The 27,078-nt window shown below is 36.4% G+C and overlaps 1 protein-coding gene across 2 annotated transcripts in view; it reads left to right on the top strand.

Moving 5' to 3' along the window:
- Positions 1 to 1,178: 1,178 nt before the first annotated feature.
- The window catches only part of wdr62 (WD repeat domain 62), a 31,101-nt gene continuing 5,201 nt past the window's right edge, over positions 1,179 to 27,078 (top strand). For both annotated transcript variants that reach the window (XM_042739047.1, XM_042739046.1), the window contains exons 1-27: positions 1,179 to 1,598; positions 1,870 to 1,961; positions 2,886 to 2,948; positions 3,035 to 3,092; positions 7,422 to 7,592; positions 8,045 to 8,182; positions 9,594 to 9,776; positions 10,454 to 10,614; positions 13,918 to 14,107; positions 14,193 to 14,327; positions 15,257 to 15,420; positions 15,498 to 15,589; positions 15,742 to 15,867; positions 15,949 to 16,019; positions 16,626 to 16,747; positions 16,875 to 16,950; positions 17,051 to 17,162; positions 17,261 to 17,324; positions 19,758 to 19,880; positions 21,518 to 21,657; positions 21,786 to 21,847; positions 21,927 to 22,193; positions 23,459 to 23,613; positions 24,126 to 24,247; positions 24,358 to 24,477; positions 24,686 to 24,797; positions 24,988 to 25,090. In XM_042739047.1, the coding sequence (XP_042594981.1) occupies positions 1,452 to 1,598; positions 1,870 to 1,961; positions 2,886 to 2,948; positions 3,035 to 3,092; positions 7,422 to 7,592; positions 8,045 to 8,182; positions 9,594 to 9,776; positions 10,454 to 10,614; positions 13,918 to 14,107; positions 14,193 to 14,327; positions 15,257 to 15,420; positions 15,498 to 15,589; positions 15,742 to 15,867; positions 15,949 to 16,019; positions 16,626 to 16,747; positions 16,875 to 16,950; positions 17,051 to 17,162; positions 17,261 to 17,324; positions 19,758 to 19,880; positions 21,518 to 21,657; positions 21,786 to 21,847; positions 21,927 to 22,193; positions 23,459 to 23,613; positions 24,126 to 24,247; positions 24,358 to 24,477; positions 24,686 to 24,797; positions 24,988 to 25,090 (3,369 nt within the window). In that variant the 5' untranslated portion in view covers positions 1,179 to 1,451. The remainder of the gene's footprint in view (positions 1,599 to 1,869; positions 1,962 to 2,885; positions 2,949 to 3,034; positions 3,093 to 7,421; positions 7,593 to 8,044; positions 8,183 to 9,593; positions 9,777 to 10,453; positions 10,615 to 13,917; positions 14,108 to 14,192; positions 14,328 to 15,256; positions 15,421 to 15,497; positions 15,590 to 15,741; positions 15,868 to 15,948; positions 16,020 to 16,625; positions 16,748 to 16,874; positions 16,951 to 17,050; positions 17,163 to 17,260; positions 17,325 to 19,757; positions 19,881 to 21,517; positions 21,658 to 21,785; positions 21,848 to 21,926; positions 22,194 to 23,458; positions 23,614 to 24,125; positions 24,248 to 24,357; positions 24,478 to 24,685; positions 24,798 to 24,987; positions 25,091 to 27,078) is intronic.

Here is a 27,078-nt window from a genome sequence, read left to right as displayed (position 1 = left end):
CCTCTCTCTCTTTTCTCACCCATGCACACTCACTCATGCACACCACCCACGGCACACACACTAAAAAAATTATGCTGTATTTAAAGTTTTCTTTTATTTGTTATTTGTCATGTTCTTTTCTCAGATTAAGCTCCCTGACAATCTGACAGAAATGTCTTGTTGTGGCTCAAAAATGGGTTGAACACATGCGGTTCATTGTATGTCTTCTTTAGTCTGTTGGCTCTTTAGGTTTTTTACTGGCACACGTCACTTACACATTTTGCACTTACTGCGGAGTGTTGAGACTGTTTACATATGTGTGCCCATATGTACATTTTGTGTACTGATTTTATTTTTGAATTAATATTTTCTAAAATTGTATGATGTTTTTGTTGAGTTATTATTACACAATACTTTTTCTGACCTTTTTGAATCTTGCCCCTGACAAATAACCCAAATTACAAAAAAAGACTAAAACTAACACTAAAAGTCGTCATGTTTTTCTATGTTATTATTAGTAGTAGTTAAGGTGATTGAGTGCTGTATTTTAGTGTTTTTACTTTGTGTATATATATTTTTATAAAGACCCCGTTATTCTCAGTCCTTCATATAGCCCGTGAGTTTTTTTTTTTGGGGGGGGGGGTAGACGTGAGTGCCCTTTTTTTAGGTCGGAGCAACTGCCCCTCAAAATTCCTGTGCACGTCCCTGCAAGTAGGCTAAATGAAGACATAGCATCCGAATTTGTTTACGTAATAACATCAATCATGCAATATTTAATAGTTTATGTAAATAGCAATTGCATGCAATATGTTGTCTATCCTAATGTTTGAAACCATTTCTGTAACTGTAATTATGTAATATATGTAATTTTGGAAAACTGTAAACGATTCTTGCTTTTATTATGTTTATGCTTAATGATTATGAGTTTAAATTAATTTAATGATCACGACTTTTAGTAAAGGAAAAGATTTTATTTTATTATTATTATTATTATTATTATTATTGTTGTTGTTGTTATTATTATTTTATTAATCTTTAATAACAGAACAAACTCAAAAAAGTAAGACGTCTGGGCAAACCTATAAATGATGTCATATTAAATTGACCAATAGTGAGTGAGATACATGAATGATCCCGCCTCCGGTGCGCGATTCATCCAATCACAGGAGACGGTGTATGTTTGAAACTGCCAGTGTCACCTCACATTACATGGACTTCATTGCTAACAGCTGTGTTACATTGTCGAAGTTTCGTTTTCAGCCGACAAAACAAGTCATTTCTTCGTTCTGTCTCAATTTAAACTTTTGACCCGCAATCAGTATTAAAAAGTCGGTCGGAGTATAAAATAGTCGGGCATTCGCGCTTCTTATCAATGGACAGCATTTAACTCAACATTTTCGAATGCAAACTAATATGTAATTATAGAGTCTGGCTTATTTATTGAACCGTTTTAAAAAAAGAAGTGTTATACTATGGCGGATGGGGCTTTGGTCTTTGGAGCGAATCTAAACGCGAGTTGTTTGACCTCTCGAGCAAAGAAAGTCAACAACAGCAGCATTTCAGCAGCAGCGAACATGAGGAGAAAGAGACAGAGCCACAGAAGAGACATCCACAACCGGGTAAAGTTCTGACCAGCACGACACACTCAGTCCTGCTGTGTTTACTGTAACGTTAGTGCAGAGCTGAACGAGTCTTCCTGTTTGTACATTCATTCTCATGCAGTCAACTTTTCTACGTAACGATATTTGGTTAGCGCATTGTGTTTGTATTATTCACATTTAACCAAATGCACGTCACACGCCCTGTTTATTGCATTGCGTTTCCCAGCATGCACGTGAAATGTTAATATGCACCAGATGATCAGTTCATGAAGCTGTATTATGATTGCAGGTCGTCTTGGAGAAGGTCCTGGGCATCACTGCCTCCAGCAGCAGTGCTTTGACCTGTGACCCCAACACTGGTTTAGTGGCATATCCTGCAGGGTAGGACTATCTCTATTCATGCATTCTGTGTCCAAGTCCATTCTTGAAGGAATAGTTCACACAAAAAGGGAAAATTGTAATTTACTCACCCTTTGTTTTTCGAGACATGAATTGTCTTTATGTAAAACAAAAGGAATCTCCTTCTATAATGGACGTGAATGGGGACCAAAGCTGTGCAATTCAAATCTGACAAATAAGCAAAGTAGTCCATATTTTTTTATGCTCTATATTTGTGGTCTTCTGGAGCCATAACTTTGTGTGTTGATGAGACCGAACAAAATCATCCTTTCGCTGTAGCTGTCAACCATGGTGACAATAGCATATGGTGCTAATGTTTTGTCAGAGCTTAAGCTATTTTTTTTTTTGTATCAAAGGAGAATAGTTTGAAATTACATGAGGGTGAGTAAATGAATGAACCTTTTTGGTAAGTTTTAGTGCTGTCAAATGATTAATCGCATCCAAAATAAGTTTTAGTTTACATAATATATGTGTGTGTGGTGTTTATTTATTTTGTATATAAATAAATACAAACACATGCATGTATATATTTAAGAAAAATGTGGTGTGTGTGTGTATATATAATATAATATAATATAAATATTTATATATATATATAATATATATATATATATATATATATATATATATATTATATATATATATATATATATATATATATAAGCACTGATGAAATTTTTCTTAATCAGCCAATATTAGAATGATTAAAATAGGATATAGCTATTTTAAATTGTAATAATATTTTGCAATATTTTGTCTCTTGTTTTAGTATTTTGATCAAATAAATACATCCTACTTGTGCATAAGAGACTCTTAAAATTTTGAATAGTGTAAGTATTCAAATATACTAATTTATAATGATAAATGTATTATATAATGTATAATCTGTAAACTAATGTGTTTCAGTTGTGTAATTGTCATCCTGAGCCCAAAGAAAAACAAGCAGACTCATATATTTAACACATCCAGGTAAATAACATCCTTCTCTTCACTTCCACAGCATAATGTTGTACATTGTGACTGAATTAAGTCTAAATCCTGTGTTTGTTGCTCAGGAAAACCTTCAGTGCCTTGGCTTTCTCACAGAATGGAAAATATTTGGTCACTGGTGAGGTAAGTGCTCTGAGAGGTTTTATGAGGGCCAAAAGAATGACGACTGCAAAATGCCCTTCTCCGCCGCATTTGAAACGGAAAGGAGGCAGTCTGTCATTGATTCGCATGGTTATGTATATATGTGGAAGAGGAGTTATGACTGGGCTGCTCGGACATCTGTGCTCTGCGTTCGATGCATTCCAGCTCCCTGGTTGCCATGGTGAGGCCCAGTGTCTGTCCCAACAGAGAACCGTTGTAGCGACAGCAGATCACAAATGCAGTGCAATGCCTGCTTTTCTATATTTAGGCATCTTGACTAATTAAAGGTGCATGTTTCACAGGGGAGTTGGAAAGAGGAGTATTTAAAAGAATAGATCACCCAAAAATTAAAATTTTGTTCTCATATACTGTATGTACTTTCCTCATAGAAAGAATAACCTCGGAAGGGTTTGGTAAAGCGTGAGGGAGATGACACAACTTTCATTGTGTGAGCTATTGCAGTAGGTTTGAGTGGAATCTGAGGATTCTTATGCTGTCTTCATATCACCGCGGCTGCATCTAGATGAGTGTTAGTCACTATTTAAACCCGTGAAAGCCACATGTTGTCCTAGATTCTGACACACAGCTTTGTTTATTAGTGACTGTTTTTATCCACTCATGCTTTTCCTCGTCATCTGATCTTGTTGAACACTAGAAGTAAATGAAAATCAAAAGAAACACTGGCATATTCGTGCTAGACACTATTTCTAAAGAGCTTCTAAAGATTTCTAAAAATGTTTGAATTGCCTACTACATTTGTCTAAATGAAATATTAAGATACTACAGTCTATATTTTTAATGCAGTCATATTAAATGTAATTATTTTCCCATTCATATAAGTCATGAACCAAACCTGTTTTTGGAGTTCTCTGCTGAGATCTTGAGACTGATTTGATTTGCAGTTGAAATGTTCCAGTGGCTGACATCAGATCGCTTGTTGTAGTAGAAATGAATTAAAATAGAAAAAGTTGTTAACTGAAACATTTGAAATAAAAGATTTAAAATATACATATTGGCTTGAATTAAGTCACCTTTATTTATGTAGCGCTTTTAACAATGCAGATTGTGTTAAAGCAACTTTACAGAATTAAATAGGAAAATAGTGTGTCAATAATGCACAGGGACAATAGTAAACTCTCAATTTTCAGTTAAAGGCAGTTCATCATTGAATTCAGTGATGTCATCATCCAGCTCAGTTCAGTTGAAATAGTATCTGTGCAATCAAGTCAACGATATTGCTGGATATTAAGTGTCCCCAACTAGACTTGTGCCGATATTCGGTAATGCGATATATCACGGTAATGAATATGCACGATATTGTTATCGTGGGCACTTCCAAATACCGAGAATAATTATATATTACAAATTATTCAGAATTTGAAATGCATTTTAAGAATACTTTTCCCATCAACTGGTCAAAATGCACAACACCATTGTATGCTGCTTTAAAGACGCATGTGAACCCTAAGCACATGGAGGAACACGTGAGAGATGCGCTGAATGAAAGCACATTCACTCTCTGACAGCAGATGGCGCTAAACTGCAGAAAATGCAGCCCTTACTCTGGAAACCCCATAAATAAAAACAGCTGCTACTTTCTAAACATTTAAATAATATAAAATAATATTTATATATTTCCATTTTAATCTGGACTACAACATGTCCTAGATATTGTTTGAAAGTGTTTTGATTCTTTATTGTTCATTAACACTTTACATTAGGGCTTCATTAGTTACAAACTGCCAATGAAAAATTCTTCTGAACATTCATTAATCTTAGGTATTCCAATTTTTAATAACACATTGTTAAAAATCGAAAGTTGCAACTTTGTTATTTAATGAGCTAACATGAGCTAAGACTTGTATTTTTTTAACAAAGATTAGTAACTTCTGTAGCAAAATGTAGCTATTGCTCATTGTGAATGTTAATGCATTAAACTAAGGTTAACTACTGAGGTCTTATTGTAAAGTGATACCTATGGGTCTTTAAAGTTCTTTTGCACTTTAATCGGTGTAAAATTTTTAACTTTAAATATATTTTTGTATTTGCTTTATTGTATTTAAATGTTCAGTTATTTTTGTTATAAGAAAAAAGTTATTTACACTGTTATACTGTATTATGACCACTTTTTTAAAACTTAATTTCAATACCGTGATAATGCCGCATACCGTGACAAAACATTATCAATTAATCGCAACAGGAAAATTTGATACCGGCATATCCCTATCCCCAACTAAGCAAGCCAGAGGCGACAGCAGCAAGGAACCAAAACTCGATCGGTGACAGAATGGAGAAAAAACCTTGGGAGAAAGCAGATTCAGTCGGGGGGCCAGTTCTCCTCTGACCAGACAAAACCAGCAGTTCAATTCCAGGCTGCAGCAAAGTCAGATTGTGCAGAGGACTCTGGTTCCTGTGGTCTTGTCCCGATAGCCGTCTGGGAGACAAGGTCTTCACTGGGGATCTAAATTTGCCTTAAGAAAATAAGCCAAATTTAGACTGATTTTATATGTAAATATACATATACATTAATTTATATGGAGCTTAAAGGGATAGTTCACCCAAAAATCAAAATTATGTCATTAATGACTCACCCTCATGTCGTTCCAAACCCGTGAGACCTCCGTTCAATCTTCGGAACACAGTATAAGATATTTTAGATTTAGTCCGAGAGCTTTCTGTTCCTCCATTGAGAATGTATGTACGGTATACTGTCCACGTCCAGAAAGGTAATAAAAAACATCTTCAAAGTAGTCCATGTGACATCAGAGGGTCTGTTAGAATTTTTTGAAGCATCGAAAATACTTTTTTTGGTCCAAAAATATCAAAAACTACGACTTTATTCAGCATTGACTTCTCTCCCGGGTCTGTTATGAGCGCGTTCACAGCACATCCGGTTCGCGAACGAATCACTCGATGTAACCGGATCTTCTTGAACCAGTTCACCAAATCCAACAGAATCGTCTGAAACGGTTCGCGTCAACAATAAGCATTAATCCACAAATGACTTAAGCTGTTAACTTTTTTAACATGGCTGACACTCCCTCTGAGTTCAAATAAACCAATATCCCCGAGTAATTCATTTACTCAAACAGTACACTGACTGAACTGCTGACCGAGCCAGATAACGAACGAAACATTGACTCGTTCTCGAGTCAAAGAACTGGTTGCATCGGTTTTCGGATCACCGGTAGTGATGGGAAGTTCTGTTCTTCTCCGCGAACCGGTTCTTTCGGACAGTTTGATTCAATAAACCGGTTGCCGAAAACGGTTCACCAGTTCTTTTTTTGCGCTCGACGTAATGACTTCATTGGCGATGATTGCCCTTGATTCAAGCCTTCGGTTTACCCGCGCTCATAACATTAGCACAGAATCGGTTCAGAATCAATCACCAAAAGAAACCAGTTCGGGTTCAGACGCGCTGCTGTGTGTCAGTCTGCTTCACGCATGCGCAGTATCATCAGCTCCTCGGTTCTCGAATCGGACGCATCCGACAGAAACGGTTCTTGACTCGAGAACGAGTCAATGTTTCGTTCGTTATCTGGCTCGGTTCAGTCAGTGTTCTGTTGTTTTAAGTAAATTAATTACTCCGGGATATTGATTTATTTGAACTCAGAGGGAGTGTCAGCCATGTTAAAAAAGTTAACAGCTTAAGTCATTTGTGGATTAATGCTTATTGTTGACGGCGAACCGTTTCAAACGATTCAGTTCGATTTGGTGAACTGGTTCAAGAAGATCCGGTTACATCGAGTGATTCGTTCGTGAACCGGATGTCCTGTGAACGTGCTCATAACAGACCCGGGAGAGAAGTCAGTGCTGAATAAAGTCGTAGTTTTTGATATTTTTGGACCAAAATGTATTTTCGATGCTTCAAAAAATTCTAACGGACCCTCTGATGTCACATGGACTACTTTGAAGATGTTTTTATTACCTTTCTGGACGTGGACAGTATACCGTACATACATTCTCAATGGAGGGACAGAAAGCTCTCGGACTAAATCTAAAATATCTTATACTGTGTTCCGAAGATGAACGGAGGTCTCACGGGTTTGGAACGACATGAGGGTGAGTCATTAATGACATAATTTTGATTTTTGGGTGAACTATCCCTTTAAGTAAAAAAGAAAAAATCAATCAATTCCCTAATGAATGGAATTTTTTTTTTTTTTTTACTTCCATCACCACTCTGTTGTTGGTATGTTGTACAGTAGTGTAGACATACTGTATCTGGTTGTGGGGTCTCCCACAATTATTCTGATGAGTTTGTGCATTGTTACTATCAATAATTTGTTCACTGTCCCTGTTGCTTGGCAGAGCGGGCACATGCCCTGTGTGCGGGTGTGGGACGTGGCAGAGCGGACACAGGTGGCAGAGGTCCAGTGCCATAAGTATGGGGTGGCGTGTGTGTCATTCTCCCCCAACGGAAGCTATATAGTGTCTGTGGGATACCAGCACGACAGGACAGTCAGTGTTTGGGAGTGGAAGGTGGGTACCAAATCACAGCCATGAACCTAAGAAAATGACCTGACTGATATTTAATTTTAATAAGATTAAAAAGACTTTTTCTTTATGTGATATTATCTACATTAGAAGTAGATTCACGTTTCCACTGTTTCAAATCGACACATCCTTCACAGGGGAGCAACTTGTGCATTATCTATAATCCCAATTGGTAAATGTGTGTTTGCTCAGTCATTTGTAATTGATATTTCTGACTCTACTTGAAGGACACATTAAACTCTCTAATGCATAACTTGAGTCGTATCTTTGAGGACACTGTAGCATGTTCTGAATGAAGTAAACTGAACTTCAACAGACATCCCGTGCTCCGTTCATAGGGAGCAGTGAACACTGCATAGGGACCCTGTCAGCCGGAAGGCAGCTTGTGAGTCTGGTTTACAAGAAATAATGCTTTTAAATCTTTTCTTTGCTTGTAGAAGGGGACTGTTATTGCATCCAACAAGGTGTCCAGCCGTGTGCTTGCTGTATCTTTCTCGGAGGACAACAGCTACTTTGTAACCGCAGGGAACAGGCATGTGAGGTTCTGGTACCTTGATGCCTCAAAGGAAAGAAGGGTGAGACCCTTGGCACATGTTGCTACAGCCTACAAATGCACTGAAATTCCAGAAAATGATTTTTTATTTTTTTTTGCAAACACATGCTACAGGTCAGAACAGCTGTTTCTGTTTTAAAATGTCATTTTATTTCTGTGAAGGTAATGCTGAATTTTCAGCATCATTACTCCAGTTTTCATTCTAATATGTTTTGGTCCTCAGTTATTAATAATGGTTTGTATTATCAGTGTTAAAAACAGTTTTTGCTCTTTTAATATTTTTGTGAAACCTGTGATGCATGTGTTTTAGGATACTTTGAATAGAAAGTTCAAAAGAACAGCATTTATTAGCGCTAGAAACATTTCAAGTCTTTTACTGTCACTTTCATTAAAGGGGTCATATGATGCTGCAAAAAGGAACATTATTTTGTGTATTTGGTGTAATGCAATGTTTATGCGGTTTAAGGTAAAAAAAAAATACATTGTCCACATAATGTACATTATTGTTTCTCCTCTATGCCCTGCCTTCTGAAACATGTCGTTTTTTACAAAGCTTATCGTTCTGAAAAGCGAGGTTTGCTCTGATTGGCCAGCTATCCAGTGCATTGTGATTGGCCGAATACTTTATGCGTGTGATGGAAATGTTACGCTCTTTAACATATTGTGATGCCGTGTCCCGGCGCGACAAGACAAAAACACACACACACACACACACACACACACACACATATATATATATATTATATATATATATATATATATATATATATATATATATATATATTATTTATTATTATTATATATATTTTTTTTAATCTTACCCCAATGGTAGTGTCTGATGATTTCCAAAAACAAACAAACAAAACAAAAAAAATAAGCAGCTGTTTAATTATAAGATAATTCTTGAGCAGCTAATCAGTGTATTAGAATGATTTCTGAAGGATTATGAGACATTGAAGAATGGAGTAATGATGCTGAAAATTCAGCTTTGCATCAAGGAATAAATTACATTTTCAAATAAGTTATTTTAAATTTTATGTGGTTTATTATGTATTAATAATGGTAAGGAAGGAAGAAAGAACAAGTATAATCAGTTAGCAGTACTGTATATTTGTATGTGTAATTAATTATGCCAAACAAAGGCTAAAAATCATTATAGGTTTTGCTTTTCAGGCCAGTTTGTCCTAGGTTTTGGTTCATTGCTAACTGGGTTCTATACACAACCTAAGAATCTCAAGTATGCTAATCTGAACTGATGTTTCCTGTGTTTGCACACATCCTTCTGTGGCTGTGGGTTTGTCATTTTACCAGATGAAGCACATAACACTTGTCATTCCTCCGTTCAAATAACCTCACATCTTCATGTTCTTGAAGCGTTTAGGAAAGTCATCACCTGTTGAGATGTTCATATGTTTTCTGATTGGCTTCTCCAGGTGAACAGCACAGTGCCTCTGATTGGTCGCTCAGGGTTGCTCGGGGAGCATCAGAACAGTCAGTTTTGTGGTTTGGCATGTGGTCGTGGCTCTATGGCCAGCAGCACCTATTGCATCACACACACGGGTCTGCTGTGCCAGTTCAACAGCAACAGACAACTGGACTCCTGGGTCGATCTCAAGGCAAGTTACATGCATTGCCTCTGTTCATTGCTGAAGTGCAAATGTCTCTTATCAACCATTTCCAATTGCCCTGTAGGCTTGCAATTTTTCCCATTTCAAACATATTTTGTTGCACTTTATTTAACCTGGACCTGTGGAAGCCTGTTTCCGCCACTGAATAAAAATAAAACTGTGTAATTGTTTTTTTTTTTTTTTAATCTCACAATTCTGACTTTATAACTCGAAATTTTGACTTTATAACTCACAACTGCGAGATATAAACTTGCAATTCTGAGAAAAAGTCAGAATCATGAGATTAAAAAGTTGCAATTACCTTGTTTTATTTTTTTATTTACTGGCTGAAAAAGGCTTCCATATGGAACATTGCGTTATAATTCTTTTAAAATATTTATATAATGCAAGTAATTTATTTGATCATATAATCAATCATGGACTGTCAGCTGGATTGTGAAATGAACCAGCTCAAATCCAAGAATAACCAAATCAAATTTTCCAAAGAGCCTTGTAGTTTGTAGTAATTACCATTTAAAGGAATAGTTCACCCAAGAGTTTCTTTCATCAGAACGGATTTAAAGAAATCTAGCATTACATCATTTGCTCACCACCAGATCTTCTGTAGTCGTTTAGGAAATATTTAGGAAAGTGTCCTGTCTTATGTCTTTGTTTTGCTGTTGTAGACGACGTCAGCACAGTGCTTATCGGTGAGCGAGACGTTTGTCTTCTGCGGTTGTGCAGATGGCACAGTGCGCGTGTTCAGCCCACAGGACCTGCATTACATCACCACACTGCACCGGCCGCACTGCTTGGGAGTAGATGTGTCTCAGGGCACCCAGCCAGGGTAAGAGACCGTCAGAAAATCCTGGACTAATGAAGAGTGCTGCAACAATTTCTCTAATAATCACAGTTGCACATTTGTGTCTAGAGATGCTGTGTTTTTGGTTTTTTTCACTCCAGCTGTTTTTGAATGCAATGTCAAACACATCCTGTGTGAACACCAATTTCTCTGAGAACAAATATAATGCAAAAGCAAATATAGGTAGTACCAGTTTACCATATTTTCTGAAGTGGCACTAGGTGATAACTGCCTGTATATCTCATAATAATCATGAAATTTTAGTTTCCCCTACTCCTTCACTTAAATCTTGCTAATTTAATGGTGTAAAGAACAATAATGAATAATAAAAATAAACCTAAATCATTCATTATAAGTGGCATTCATTATAAAATGTTGGAAATGCTCTATATAAATAAACTTGACATATCTTATAATGGATAACAAGCACAAATTGTGATAAAGTTAAATGTGAGGAAACCCTTAAAGAGCAGCTCATATGGTATTTTAAAGTATCCCAATATTGTATTGGAGTCCCCTACATCAGGTTTAAATGCATCTAAGGTCAGAAAACATTGTCATTTTCTCAGAATATACATTTAATATTAGAGTCATTTGCCAATGATTAGGAAATGATTCGTTTCAAGCAAGTTCGGAGCAAGCCCCTCCCTTCCTCAAGCCTACTCTGCTCTGATTGGTCAGCTGGCCAAACCTGTTGTGATTGGCACAGAGATGAGTCCTTGAGCCAGTTAGCCAGCGCTACCATTGACAAAGCACCTTTACATAAAACAATAATATAGTCAATCTGTTCTTATAATGACATAAAATACAAAAACACTTATGCAAGCGAATCGTGCCCACAGCTAGTAGCTGCTAAACTGTGAACACTAGGTGGATACGTTAGCCGAGTGCTAACGTGACTAACTGATTAAACAATACAGTTTGTAAACCAAAATATGTCTACTGTAATGTTTGAAGAACGACAGACAAAAGACGCTTGGTCTTAACTTTTAATCAGAACGCAGAACAGTTGTATCACAGGAGCACCAGCCGAAATCACTCATCTCTCCCGCATTAACCCTGTAACTGCCAGTGCAGCAAAATAAACAGCAGTTTCACAATTATTATAAAGTCTGTGTGCTACACTACATTCTTTATTATTAAACAAAATAATTAGAACAACGTCAGTCTACAATAATCGACATATTCTTAGGTTCACTGCGAATTTTTAGAGCTACTTCAGTAAGACAGTAATATCGTGCTTTACCTGGAAACCTAAAGCTGCACTAGGTATACATCACATTGGCACAAAAAAAATTATATTTTGAGCACTCAATTGAAAATGTACACCTAACGTATCAATCGTACTACTTACAGGTCGTGGTTCAGAGAGCTTGTTAGTCCAAATTAAGAAGATTAGAAGCCAAGGAAGATAAAAGCCCAGATTAGAGAAGCAGTTCTTGATAAAATGACAAGCACACAACAAAAGGCTCGAATTGTATTTCTGTGGTATCCTTGAACACAGTGTCTTCTCAACATGATGTAAACGCACTAATAGCAAAAGTGTTTGTGGGCAGGTCAGACTCTGTTCGTATTTCGCGGGCAGGTGGGGATTATGCAAATGTGTACCCAGTGACGTACAGGCAAAAGAGTCGAAAATATAACGACTCGTTACGGTGATTCAGAACCGACTCTCTCTTTTGAGAGACAATATCTTTATCATGCACTTTTTTGATTAACAACTTTGCAGATTGTTTTCATTTAAGGATAGCTACGTTATAAACTGCAAAAGAGAGATTTTTCAAAAACCCATCTGACCTGCTCTTTAAGATAAAACGCATTTCTAATTCCTCATCAACTGACTTGTGGTGTTCGCTATTTACCGTATTTGGTAATATAATTAATGATTTCTGTTATTTTGACAAGTAAAAATATATCTGATCTACAGTGTTTTTCCACTTAAAATAAACAAAAGGACTAAAGGAGGATAATGAATGTTTAAGCAAATAAACCCCCTGAAAAAAAAAGAGATGAAATGTGAGTGAGGCTTTGGGAGGAGAAATTAGATTTCATGTGTTGTAACGCATGGAATATTATTAAAATTGTGGAAATGCAGGTGTGCAGCTTGAAAAACTAAATTCAAAGACTACAAATATTCAAATTCAAAATACTAACAAACTGTAATAGTATGTTGTCATACTAAAATAACACTGTCACATATATATATATATATATATATATATATATATATATATATATATATATATATATATATATATATATATCTATATATATATATAAAATAACAAGAATATCACTAAAATCACAAAAAAATCACTGAAATATCACAATCACTGGTGTGAGAAATGACAGCAAGATAAACACATTAACTGCATTTTTTTTTTTTTTTATGGATTGAATTCTCATCTGTATTATTAAGCATTATATATGTATTATATAAATTTTATGTATTTATGTATACACACACCATATTAAAGAGGAGGTTCGTTGCGACTTCACTTTTTTAACGTTAGTGTGTAATGTTGCGGTTTGAGCATAAACAATATCTGCTAAGTTACGAAGCTTAAAGTTCAATGCAAACGGAGATATCGTCTTTTAAAATTCTGGCAGTTTAATGCCTACAAAAACGGCTGGTAGGGACTACAATGAGTTACTTCCTGGTTTTGTGACATCACAAACCCAGATAAACCCCGCCCTTGGTAAAAGGCTGCAAAGGGGACGGGGTAATGCTGTGCTGCTTTAGAGAAGAGGAAGAGAAAACTAGAGGTGCACGTGAAAATCTGTTTATATATGAATCGCGATTCTGTCTTCTAATGATTCTAATGGATTCACAAGTTTCAAAATCAGTGTTCTAAAGCAGCGGTTCTTACTGTTCCTCGCTTCCCAAACAAACTCAAATTGATACAACCGGAGCACATGCAAATGAGGTGAGGGGTGGGACATTTAGACGCGCACTAGAGGTGGTTTAGCCAATCACAACACACTGGGCTAGCTAACCAATCAGAGCCCATCGCCTATTTCTGAGGGAGGGGCTTCATAAAAGCAGGAAATGATCAGCGCATTTCTCAGAGAAGGGATAGATCGGTGTGGAATAAAGGTAAATTATGTGAAAAATAATGATTTTTTTTTTGTTGTTGTTGTTTTTTTTAACGAAGCATTAACGCATGTTAATGCTTCGACAGCACCCCATAAACGCAATCAAGCATAGAAAAAAAAAAAAAAAACAGTGACCCACCCCTTCAATATCAAATGTTATACATTTTTCTTTGATTACTTCTCTTTTCATAGGCATTTGTTTGGCGCAAACCCAGAAGCACAGTATCCAGATACACTGGCTTTGACCTTTGACCCTGTGACCAGGCACTTGACGTGTGTGTATAATGACCACAGTGTGTACGTGTGGGACGTGCGGGACATTCGGAGCGTAGGCAAGGTCTATTCAGCTCTGTACCACAGCGGCTGTGTGTGGAGTGTGGAGGTGAGGTAGTGACAGACCATGTTTATCAGATAAATAACAATACACTAGCCAGGCCAGTTTATTAATGCATAAATATTCTCTGCAGACCTACCCCGAGCTTGAAGATTCATCTGCGGCGTGTTTGTCACCCGGCTCTTTCCTCACCTGTTCATCCGATAACACCATCCGCCTGTGGAAGAGGGATTCAGGACACGGCCTTCGCCACAACCTTTACAGCCAGGTACTGACTGTTACTGCTAGACATGATGATATTAAATCATATTTTCATTTTTATCCTTTGTTAAATATGAAAACTTTTTTCAAGAACTGTGAAGTTTTTATCGTTTTAATTTCCTTAAATTTACTTGTGCGCAGCATAATGGGAGAACCATAATCAGTTAATACCTGAAAAAGCTGAAAGGTAGTTTAATAGTGTTTATAATTTCATACCAGAGGTATTATTGTGTGCAGATGTTATAACCTCATAATAATTCGGAAACTTAATGACTGAATATTTGTATTTTGCCATACTCTAAAACAATAACAATAAACTAGATAAAAAAAAAGAAACCTTTTTTTGTATTATTTGTGTTTTGAAAAAAATTTACATCCAGAAATGCACAAACCCAAACTGTTACAAAATAAAGGACATTAAAGCAACAAACAAAGAAAAAAATAATAAATCACACAGTTTAGCCCAAAACTCACCCTCATGTTGTTCAAAGAGACTTTTATTTCAACTGCGGGAAACAAATGAAGTTATTTTTAAGGAAACCTGAGAATTTTTTTTTTTCTTTTCTTTACATTGACAGTCCATTCCACCAAAACATTGATGCTTAAAGTTCACAAAGAAATCATAAAAGTAATCCATATGAATCAAGCTTTATATATGTTCATTGATCTGTTTATATGTGAATAAAAGCTAAAGTAAATCATGTGATTGTGGCAGAAAAATTTTCTTAATTCATTTGTGTTCCTTTTATTGTGTCTTTACGAACTTTGAGAAGCGTCAGTTTTGGTGGAATAAACTTTCAATGGAGGGAAACATCTCTCAGGTTTCATTAAAAACATTGTAATTTGTGTTTATGTAAAGGCTTTGGAATGGTGTGCGGGGTGACGGAATATTTTGGCTATACGTTCTTCTCGTATTCATTGATTTTGCTGTTTCAGGATATCGTAAGGATCGTGTATGTGGACGATGACACACAGTACCTCAAAGCTGAGGCTGAGAAAGCTGAGGGAGCAAGCCAGGATGGTAAATCTGGGATCAGGGTGCTGGGAATCAGCCCAGATGGCCAACATTTGGCCGCTGGAGACCGCAGTGGAAACCTGAGGTGAGAGAAAATGAAGGATCTATGCAGAGAACTAAATCCTAAATGAACATCTGCTGAATCAACTGTCACTTCTTCAGGATCTTTGGCTTACAGTTTATGGACGAGCTGCAGAAAATCGAGGCTCATGATTCGGAGGTTTTGTGTCTAGCCTTCTCCCCTACAGAGACCGGTAAGTGAGCCATTTCTTTATTCCGAATACATATTTTGTATTGCACAAACGGTTTCATTTAATTTGAGGTGAAACATGGCTTTTTGTGAAAAGGGCTATGGAAAAACTTTTTTTTTTTTATTGACAGTGTAGATGTGTGTTTTTCCTGTCAGGTATGCATCTGTTGGCTTCTGCGAGTCGTGATCGACTCATTCACATCTTTGACATGGAGAACAAATGCAATTTAGTGCAGACAGTTTATGATCATTCGGCCTCCATCACTGCCATCAAGTTTACAGGTGAGTTCACAGTAGATAAACACTTAATGATCGTATACTCATAAACATTTAGATTAAGACATGTCATACATTTTATTGTAGGATTGAGTTCAGAGTTGTGTATGGTTAGCTGTGGAGCTGATAAGAGCATCTATTTTCGATCTGCTGAAAAGGTAAGGATGCTACAGTTACGTTGCTGTTATATTTTTCTGTCACTGCTGTTATGTTATAGAGGTAATTTCTTATATCTACTACATAGACAGACAGTGTAGAGATTGGCCAGACATAAATAGAGCTGCCCTGGAGCAGATAATATAAAATATTGTCATGATTTTGGAGATATTCAACAGTTATTGGTTTCATATGCTAACAGCTAACCCTCTAATTAAATTAGGAAGAAAAAGGATCCAATTTGCTTAAAGGGTTAGTTCACCCAAATTTAACTTTTGTAGATTGTTGTTAAATTGTATGAGCTTCAATTTTCAGTTTCAATTATTGAAGAGACTGTAGATGGTTCGCACTCTGAAAAACTAGACTTGTCCTCTGAGTTTCAATTATTAGACATACTTTTTGATTACTGAAATTTTTATTATTCCATTAAATAAAATGAAATCCAGAAAAATTTAGAGGGGGAAAAATGGCAGTGGATATAATGTGTCCGAGGGGTCAGTCAGTGAACATGCAAATAGACGTCTAAGCTTTGCATTTGATTAATCTGCCTTTAATGCAACTTATTTTTTTCTTTCTAACTGTTGTTGTTTGTGTCTCTCTTCTGAAAGACCTCGGAAGGCTTGAACTTCTCACGATCACATCACATAGTGGAGAAGAGCACACTGTATGATATGGACCTGGACGCCACACGCACACACACGGCCATCGCGTGCCAAGACCGTAACGTTAGGTAGGGCTTTGTGTGAGCTGTTACTCATTATACTGATACTACAATAATAAATGTATTTAAGAGGCATGATAAGAACATTATCAGAGTTATTTGCATGAATGCCATTTAAAGACTCTTGCGTTTTCAGAGTGTACAATGTGCAGAGCGGCAAGATGAAAAAGTGTTTCAAGGGCTCCCTGAATGATGATGGGACACTGCTTAAGGTGTGTGTGTGCGTGATGTGAATAATACTCTTTATGGTAGTTCACATTTGCAGTCAATAACTTTCTTTTTTGGCAATAACTTTGTTGTTTTTGCTCTCAGGTTCAGTTGGATCCCTCTGGGATGTTTCTGGCCACCAGTTGTTCAGACAAAAATATCTGTATCTTTGACTATGAGTCAGGCGAATGTGTAGCCACCTTATTTGGACATTCGGGTAAGATTGTTTTTCTTAATCACTGATTTCATTCTTTCCCTGCATAAACAATTTTATTGGTCTCCTTATTGTTGACCAAACATTTTATCCCCACACAGAAATTGTTACAGGTATGAAGTTCAGCCAGGACTGCAGGCATCTGATTACCGTCTCTGGCGACAGGTAAATCCTTTAACCATATATATATATATATATACTGCAGGCATCTGATTACCGTCTCTGGCGACAGGTAAATCCTTTAACCATATATATATATATATATATATATATATATATATATAAATATAAATATATGTGTATGTATGTATGTATATATATATATATATATATGTATATATATATATATATATATATATATATATGTCTCTGGCGACAGGTAAATCCTTTAACCATATATATATATATATATGTATGTATATATGTATGTGTATATATGTATGTGTGGATATAGTTACAGTATAAAAAAATTGAACAAGGTGTGTACAATAATATTTAACATTTATTTAGATTTTAAACCATATATGGATGTAGTTTGCAGGCTTCCTGTTGGTTCTTGAAGACGTAAAATATCTTAAGTTTGAAAAAAATGGAAGGCCATAAAAGGCTTAAATGTCTTAAATGTTATTACAAAAATCTTAAATTTAATTTTAAGAAGTCTTTAAATTGGGCATGTTAGAACAAGAATTGTGACAACTTAACATGATTATTAAAATTCAATAGACTGTGGTTAAATTAATGTGAGCACTTAACGTTTAAAATCAATAATTTTGCATATTATACAGGCTCATGGTTTCAGAGCAGTTTGCACTCAATGAATATTGTGCCTTTATGCCAAGCAGTTGTTTATGTATTAGGACTGTTTACTTTGATTTTTGTATTTATTAGATGGTTGAAAATGCATTTTATCTTTTTAATTTTAACTAAACTAAATAATCAAATTACTTCAAATAAATATTTCCCAAAGATGGTTATTGTCATTTGAGGTAGTTCTTATCGTGATGATTTATGTTTGTGTTCATTTTTCTAAGAAGTTTGCTTTTAGGTAGTTATTTGATGCTATAAAAACGGGGGGTGGTGTCATGATTTGTGGTCTTGTGATTGGGTCTGCGGGAGTTTGGGTGAGACTTTGATTCTGCGGCTCCACCTCATGACACTACTGCACAGACTCTGGCTCTAAACGAATCTGTACTGCGCAGACTCTGGCTCCAAACGAATCTGTACTGCGCAGACTCTGGCTCCAAACGAATCTGTACTGCGCAGACTCTGGCTCTAAACGAATCTGTACTGCGCAGACTCTGGCTCTAAATGAATCTGTACCGCGCAGACTCTGGCTCCAAACGAATCTGTACCGCGCAGACTCTGGCTCCAAACGAATCTGTACCGCGCAGACTCTGGCTCCAAATGAATCTATACTGCGCAGACTCTGGCTCTAAACGAATCTATACTGCGCAGACTCTGGCTCCAAATGAATCTGTACCGCGCAGACTCTGGCTCCAAAACGAATCTGTACTGCGCAGACTCTGGCTCCAAACGAATCTGTACTGCGCAGACTCTGGCTCTAAACGAATTTATACTGCGCAGACTCTGGCTCTAAACGAATCTATACTGCGCAGACTCTGGCTCTAAACGAATCTATACTGCGCAGACTCTGGCTCTAAACGAATCTATACTGTGCAGACTCTGGCTCTAAACGAATCTCTACTGCGCAGATTCTGGCTCCAAATGAATCTATACTGCGCAGATTCTGGCTCCAAATGAATCTCTACTGCGCAGACTCATTTATGAGGTCATCTACTCAAAATGGCAGAGGTCATACTGAGATGCTTTGGCTTTACTTTTCTATAGAGGAAGGAAGTGGAGACACGTCCCTTTATATGTTTAATTAAAGGTCCTGCATTCTTCATTTTTTGTTTGTTTATTTCGACATTCGGTAAAATGTATCTTGCATTAAATTTAAACATTACATTTAATGTAGATTTTACTAGTATTGAAACAATCTTTTTTTTTTTTTTTTTTTTTTTTTTTTTCTTAAAACGCATTAATGCATTAGCCAATATATTTTGTCCTCACCTCAACGTGTGTAGGGGTATTTCACTCAAAAATGCTAATTCTGTCACTTACAGAATCTATCATTCCGAATTCTGATCTTTCCAAACTTTCTGTGGAACATAAAAAAAAAAAAAAAAAAGATATAATGAAGTCAATGGGAACCAAAACTTTTTGGTTACCAACTTTCTTCTTTTATGTTTCACAGAAGAAAAGCATACAGTTTTGGAACGATATGAGAGTGAGTAAATTGACACAATGTACAAAGTTTTTGGGTGGACTGTCCCTTGAATGACACATCAGTCTAGACCAGGGATCCTCAAATCTGGCCCACGAGATACACTTTCCTGCAGAGTTTAGCTGTAACCCTAATCAAACACACCGGAGCATGCTTATCAATGTCTTCAGGTTCATTAGAAAATCACATGTAGGTGTGTTTGATCAGGGTTGGAGCATTGGCCCTCCAGGGTAAGATTTGAGGAACCCTGGTCTAGACCATCACTCATACACATGTCTAATGCTGGTGTGTGTGTTTGTGTGTATGTCCAGCTGTGTGTTTGTGTGGCGGTTGGATTCCCAGATGACCAACTCCATGAGGAAGAGGCTGGCAGAGAGGAAGCAGCAAGCAGGTGTGACAGTTCAGCGGGCCCCCAGCAAACAGCAAGCCATCAGGTAGAGTCACTGCAAATCTGATCTTTTTATTTCACATTCACACTAGAAGTGTTGGCACAGTCCCAGATTGAGTTGATGCGTGTATGATTTATATTTTGCAGCAAAAAGCAGTTGCACTTGCATTGGTCTTTTTTCCCTATGAAATTCTTTGAAAATGAAAGTGAACTCTCAGGGCAGCTCTGGAGATAAAGTTAATGTGTTCATGTCCTCAGAATGAGAAAAATGCATTGAAAACAGCACAAGCTTCATGCATGCTTTAGTGTGTAGTAAACAAAACCACGGCATGTTGATCTGACTTTCCGTTGTTAGGGATAAAAAAATGCAGAAGTAAAGTTTGTTTTGTGTCACCAGGCAGACTTTTTCTGATAAATAAACATGAATTTCTCAGTCCAGGTAACGGAGAGAGAGAAAACATTGTTAATTTACATATGCTACTGACATTACTAATTTTCACCGTGCTTTGTATTATTACACAGTTACACTTTAGCCTTCTGTCAACACTTTCAGTCTTAAAAAAAAAAATCCCCAAAAGTTTGAGTTAGACTAGTTTGCAAGAGCACGATTATAAGCAAAATGAGACTGTAAATGTGGACTAGTAATTAGATGAGTTTACCTGTTTGTAGTCCAATTTTGCCACTTGTTGGCAACCACCTTTAAGACAAGCAAAACCTGTTTAAAAAAACAAGGGGGTATTACATATGCACTTTGTCATAGAATAAACCATGAAAATATCTTGAGCTTTAGACATTATTTCAGGCATTAAACCAAAAACCCATTTAGGAAAACAATAGACCGATTCAATGGAACAACAAGTGCTAAACTGTTAATTTGTCATTCCTGCAGCATGGACAATTATGTGATGACCAAATGATTTTTAAAATTTTTATTAAAGCTGCAGGCTATGCAGTCTGTAAGCTTTTTTTTTTTTTTTTTTTTTTTTTTTTTTTTTTTTAATTATACGAAATTGATATTTGAGCAAGGACATAACCAGCCAGTGTTCAAAACTGTCACTTTACTTTAGCCTGATTCACAACCGTTAGCTTATAATAATGTTTTCTGATTTGAGTGGTCCCTGTGACAGTAAGTTCACCTAAGACATGCATTCATATAAACTCCTGCCACTAATTGAATCGTGATTTGTTTAGCATCTCGCAATTAATCGTTACATCCCTAAAAATTTTTATTTGGGTCTTATATTCCAACGTGTAGGCTAGAATCTGTGAAATACGTTATCCACACCGGTGCGGTGACTGACAACCACGCATACTCCTCAAAACATTACATTGATCCGCACTGGAGCTGTGCCGGTGCACAACCCACACAAGGAAAATAATTGCGCAAATAACTGCAATTGCAGATTTTCAAACAGAGATGGCAAAAAAGAAGCAAAACTTACAGACTGCAGCTTTAAAATGAAGTGAGCACTGGAAGTTACAAATCAAAATTTGTTGCTGTTGTGCATTCTACAGACTTTACACAGCCCTTAGATGTTCCGATGATGGATTTAGCAGATACCAAAAAACAAATTCTTTTGTTTAACAAAATTTTAACTTAATTTGTGGTTATATGATTAAATCATGCCAAAAATTCAAATGATTCCCATTTCATTATTTTTCTGTTAAATTCCTATTGCTCAGGAGAGAGACCTACATCACTGTACCCTGTAATATGTTGCCTCACATGGAGGAGGAAGAGGAGGGCAGCTTGATGCCAGAGGAGACTCCAGAAGATGGTGTGGAAGACTGCAGGACTCCAGACAGGCTCGATTCCACTGATGGTACGTCAGTGTCACGTCTGAGATGATACTGGGAAGTCTTGAGCCTCTCGGTCACATCAAGTGCATAAGCAAAATATATAGAATGCAGTTTGAAATGGAATTTAATGGGCTTGACTGTTCCACTTCAGCATCTGTGGATTCTTTGGTGCTCCAAACCAATGGCAAAATGCCCATGTGGGTTCGTAGACTGGTATGTACGTTTCTGTTATCATAAAGTTTTGTTGCATATTGTGTTCTTTCATGACCAGTGGATCTCTTGGTTGTCACAGGGTGGAAGAGGTGAAAATGATGGTGGTGGCGTAGCGAATAGATCTCAGTACCAGCCGCAGGGACGCTGGGCGGTGCAGTCAGATCCACTAGCCATCCGCACAGTACTGGAGATGAAGAGCATGCAGCTTCCCCTCTCACACACTCCCAGCAGAGCCGTGGGAGAGGAAGAGTTTGAGGAAGACTCTCGCTTTCACCCTCAGAGTTTCGACAGTCTGCTGGATGAAGATGTTGATGATGATCTAGAGGAGGAGGAAAAGATTTGCAGTGTAAGTTTTGTCAGGCTGATGCCCCACTAGCTGTTTTTCAACTGTGCGCATAGCTGCATGGTGTGGGAGTATTTAAATCTGTTCTGATGAAGAAGCAAATACATCTATATATTTAAATAGTAAATTTTCAAAAAAATTTGCCCTGTTATGCCCCCTGTACACCACGCCAGTGATCACTCTGTACTGTGAAGCTGCTTGTGGGTGTTTTTCAGTGCTTTTAATTGGTAGACTGCACAATATTGTTAGCAAAATATCAAAATACTGTTCTAATTTGACTAGTAATAGTTTTCGCTAAAGTAGTAAAATGATGCTGTCGAAGAATCTTGTTATATAAACCATAGCAGTGCCAGACAGTGTATTAAATCATGAATTGTGCATTGAAAGATTAATTTGGTTAAACTCACTCATATTGTTATAAAAATGTCTAAACATTTGTATTTGACAAATGATTATCCCTAAAAATGAACATTATGCAGAGGAAACTGTTTTAGTTTGACCTGTGTCATCATGAAACTGGTTTAACATGCTCTAATGTATGAAACGAAATCATTAAGACAGTTTATATTTCAAGTGTCATTTAAATTATATTCAGGCTGGTGTTTACAGATAAATCATATAGAACATTGCTATTGCTCCAGAATTATTTGCCAATAAACTATTTCTGAGTGCTGTCACTTAAAAAAAAAAAAAAAAAAAAAAAAAAATATATATATATATATAATATAATTTTTTTTTTATTATTTTTATTTATTTTTTTTTTTTTTTTTTAAGTGACAGCACTCAAAAATAATACAAAATAATTTATTGGCAAATTATTTGGAGCTGGGTACAAGTATAAAAAAAAAAAATCACATGCTGCAAAAATTCTAAAATTCCCTTTAAAGTCCTTAAATTTAATTCTTAACCAGGTGTCATGAAATGAACTGCTGAAAAAAAACATGGAAATTTATTGGTTAAATGGTGTTGGAACCTTTTTTGTAGGTGTGTTCTTATTTTCTCAGCTACACGTGACTGGATATTGGAGAAAAATGTCAGTCATTTAGTCTGCCACTCCATTTCCATTCTTATGTGAGACAGACAATGGTCAAAGGGGCAAGATTTTAGAAAACAGTTAGTGGGACCAACAAAAACAGAAAATCTATAACTCAAAGTATGAGCCAATAATACCAGTGAGGCTTTTCTTAACAAGACTAACTAATAATCGTATCCATGTAATTGTCTGGTCCCTTAATTGAAATATGAACGTGTTTGTTTATTTGTTATAGGATTCCCGAGATGGGTTTAGCTCTTCGCTCCAAGGGCCAAATTTTCTGCAATTGCCGCATGGAGAGGAGAACTTCCATCCAGAGCTCAGCTCACCAGACAAGACCGGCTACATTTTGTACCCAGCAAACAGCACTGCTCTGTCCACTGGAGAAGGGTAAATTGCTTGTAATGATATCTGGTTTGCTTCATTTTTTACCTAGGAAGTGGGTGTATTTATATTTATTAATTTAGCAGATACTTTTCCAGCAACATGAGAAATGCTGCAATGTAATTTGCTTTTGGTTTAATATTTAAAAATGCCTTTGAGTATGATGACTTAGAGTAGCATTGTAGTATGTACTCAAAAGAGAAGTGGGTCAAGCATTGAGCCCTGAGGTATCCCAGTGGTTGCCTGATGTGACAGTCACCAGTCCCCAATGAATTAATTTGATTTTTTTTTTTTTTTTTTTTTGCACAATTTATGAAAGGTTGATATTCACAGTTTCATTTTGGAACGGGACTAAGCAAATAATAAACAGTGTGACACAATGTTTATACAACCCTGTATCTTCCATTTTCATACAGTGAAACTGGACTTTGTACATGGAGTAAACTAAATATAGCTATATGAAATTCCCTAGTAGCATTTTCACTTATCTAGTAATATTTTTTTTTTCCTTCATGCAGAGAGTTTGATGTTAAAGCTCTGTGTGAGGGTGCAGGTGATGACCCTGAGGAAGAGGAGCTAAGTCCAGATAGTGCTTGTTCGGCTGAGAGTCCAGCCTCCCATAGCGACCAGCCCCATGACCGTGAGTCACATTACATGCTGTGTCTGGAGTGCTTTAAAACCGTAGTAGTGGCCTTTAAATGTTGAAGGTCCTCCTGTTTATGTGACTTTATCTGTTTTGTTGCTTTGTAGAGGACACGGACTCCCTCAGTCAAGTGAGCTCCACAGGAAGCTCAGGAGTTGAAGAGGATGAAGAAGAATCTGGAACTTTGCTTCACCAACATTTTGACTCTTTGGGTGTGGCGGCTAATGGTACAAGATGTTTTCAACTTCAGCTGTCTGTGTAAATGGAAATCAACATTTTGTTGGCTTCAAAAATGTTGTGTTTGCTAGACAAAATACATGGAGTACACGAAAAGATATCAAACACATTTGATGTTTTAATTTTGGTTGAATTATTCCTTTAAGATGATGGTGAATTTCTTATTGCTAATCTTATCTGCTGTGGAAACTCTTGTAGAAAAGTTCAACACTGATTCGAGCATTCTGCAGCCCATAACAGAGAGTAACTTCCTCAATCCTCGTCTCAGCATCTCCACGCGCTTCCTCTCACGCTTTCAGAGCCGCTTTCGGTGAGTCAACATCCATGTCTTAACTCCCATGCTAAATATGTGTTATAGAGAAATATAAGATTACAATTATAGCTCTTTTCTTCCCTTTTGAGATCTAAATAAAACGGGAAGAAGTGTCTGTGTAATTACATACTGTAGTGTGTCATAGTGAAGATGACATTGTACATTTCATTTCTGTCTGCTGTTTCAGCACTATTGGGACTAGTGGCAGTGCTGTTTGCCGGCCTGCAGCCTGCCTGCCCAGTATACCGGATGAATCCAGTGATAGCTGTCTAATCCTGGATGGAACAATGGTATGATTTTTAATCTCATGATTAATTTAGTTTGAATGTCATACAAGATGATCCCAGTGGTTGTTCATATCCATCACAAATCAGACTGAATAACAATGTCACGTCATTCTATGGCTTTTCTTCAGCTTTTTAAAAAAATCTCAATAAAACAAAATGGTGTGACAATCATAAATTGAACCACTTCTCCCATATTGTTATGCAGTTTAATCAGAGTTTCCTGACAAGACAATTTTATATGATTAACACATTTAGTTTAGGCTTGTATTCGGATATAATCATTGATAAATGCACATACAGTGTATATAAAGCACATAAAAAAGGTAAATGGAAGCTCACATGTGCTTGTGTGATGCTAGAGAACCAACAAGGTTTGTTCTTGCTTCTCACTCAAGCATGTTTGAACATCCACAACAACCACTGGAGTTTGTTCTTATGCGCATAGAAAGTATCATTTGAGCTGCAGTAGCCATATTTGATGTGCTCTGTTTATGTGCATTGATCAATGTTTAACTGTAAATAAAAAGCCTAAATAAAATCTTTACTCTATAAAGTAAATGACAGAATTTTCACTTGTTGGTAAACTATCCCCAAGACTTAAGTGTGTATCTGCTAAAAGTAAAAAATAAATTGTCCTTGTTTAGGATTACTCTTTTAGTTTAAATGACCTCAAAAGCATGGACTAAAAACCACAAATCTTCGAAATCTGTCGTTTTCTTCCAAGTGAAACTCTATACGGTAGCTAGAAATATTTGGTAGGACCATGTCAGCATAAGATACTATTATGGAAGCCCGTTTCCGCCACAGTTGAGAAAAAAAATATGATTTCTTATCATAGAAAGTATAGAAAGATTTTCATAATTATGACTGTTTTTCAATATAATGAGATACTTTATTGAAATATATTGAGAAACTTTCTCAAAATAATGACTTATTTTCTCAATGAGAAATTTTCTCGAAATAATGGCTTATTTTCTCATAATAAGGAACTTTCTCGAAATAATGACTTAATTTACGCATGCGCAACTCAAGAGTGACGGCACACTAGCGACGTCTGTTGGTCAAAGCCATGCAGGAACACCGCAAACATTGCTGTCTGTAATCTAAAGTGTACAGTCTGTCATTTAAATAACGATTCCAGATAAATGATCTGCACGTAGTCTTGTTAATTTGCAGCATTTACCAAGTTACTCTGCCAGATAGTTCATGGCTTCAAACGGATATAGAGGAAAATATTCCAACAAAACTCACATGCATTTTATGAAGAAATGAACTATCATTGTCTGGCAGAGTAACTTGTTGGAAGGTGCTACAAATTATTGAAAGTCTACATACAGATAATTTCTCAAATCATTATTTAATGACGGATAGTACACTTTAGATAACAGAATAAATGTTTGTGGCTTTCCTGCATGGCTTTGACCAACAGATGCATTGCGCATATGTGAATTAATTCATTATTTCGAGAAAGTTTCTCATTATATATGAGATTTCTTTTCCCCTGAATATTACATTAACTCATAATTATGAGAAAGTTTCTAATTATTATGAGACACTAAGGCATAATTACAAGAAAGTTTCTCATTATTACAAGAATGTTTCTCGTTATGCATGAGACCCCCCCCCCCCCCCCTTCCGAATATTATAATATATTTACTCATAATTATGAGAAAGTTTCTCTTTATGACATAGTTAGTTTTATTGAGAAACTTTCTCATAATAACAACTAAGTCATAATTATGAGAAAGTATCTCATTATGACTTACAGATAGGGCTGGACGATATGGCCAAAATTTATATCACGATATATTTCTTAATTTCGGTTGATACGATATAATTCCGATATCGATATGAACACTATAAAAAGCCTCGTAAAAACTGCCAAGAATGCCCACAACAGATGTCAGTGTATATACATTTATGAAAAATGAATTTGCCAAGTCTGACACCATAAAACCATTTTTTTGAAAAAAAAAAAAAAAAAAACCATT

This window comes from Cyprinus carpio, chromosome B15 (assembly GCF_018340385.1).
Source record: "Cyprinus carpio isolate SPL01 chromosome B15, ASM1834038v1, whole genome shotgun sequence".
NCBI lineage: Eukaryota > Metazoa > Chordata > Actinopteri > Cypriniformes > Cyprinidae > Cyprinus > Cyprinus carpio.
Note: the sequence above shows the minus strand (reverse complement) of the source record. Positions and strands in the feature narration are given on the sequence as shown.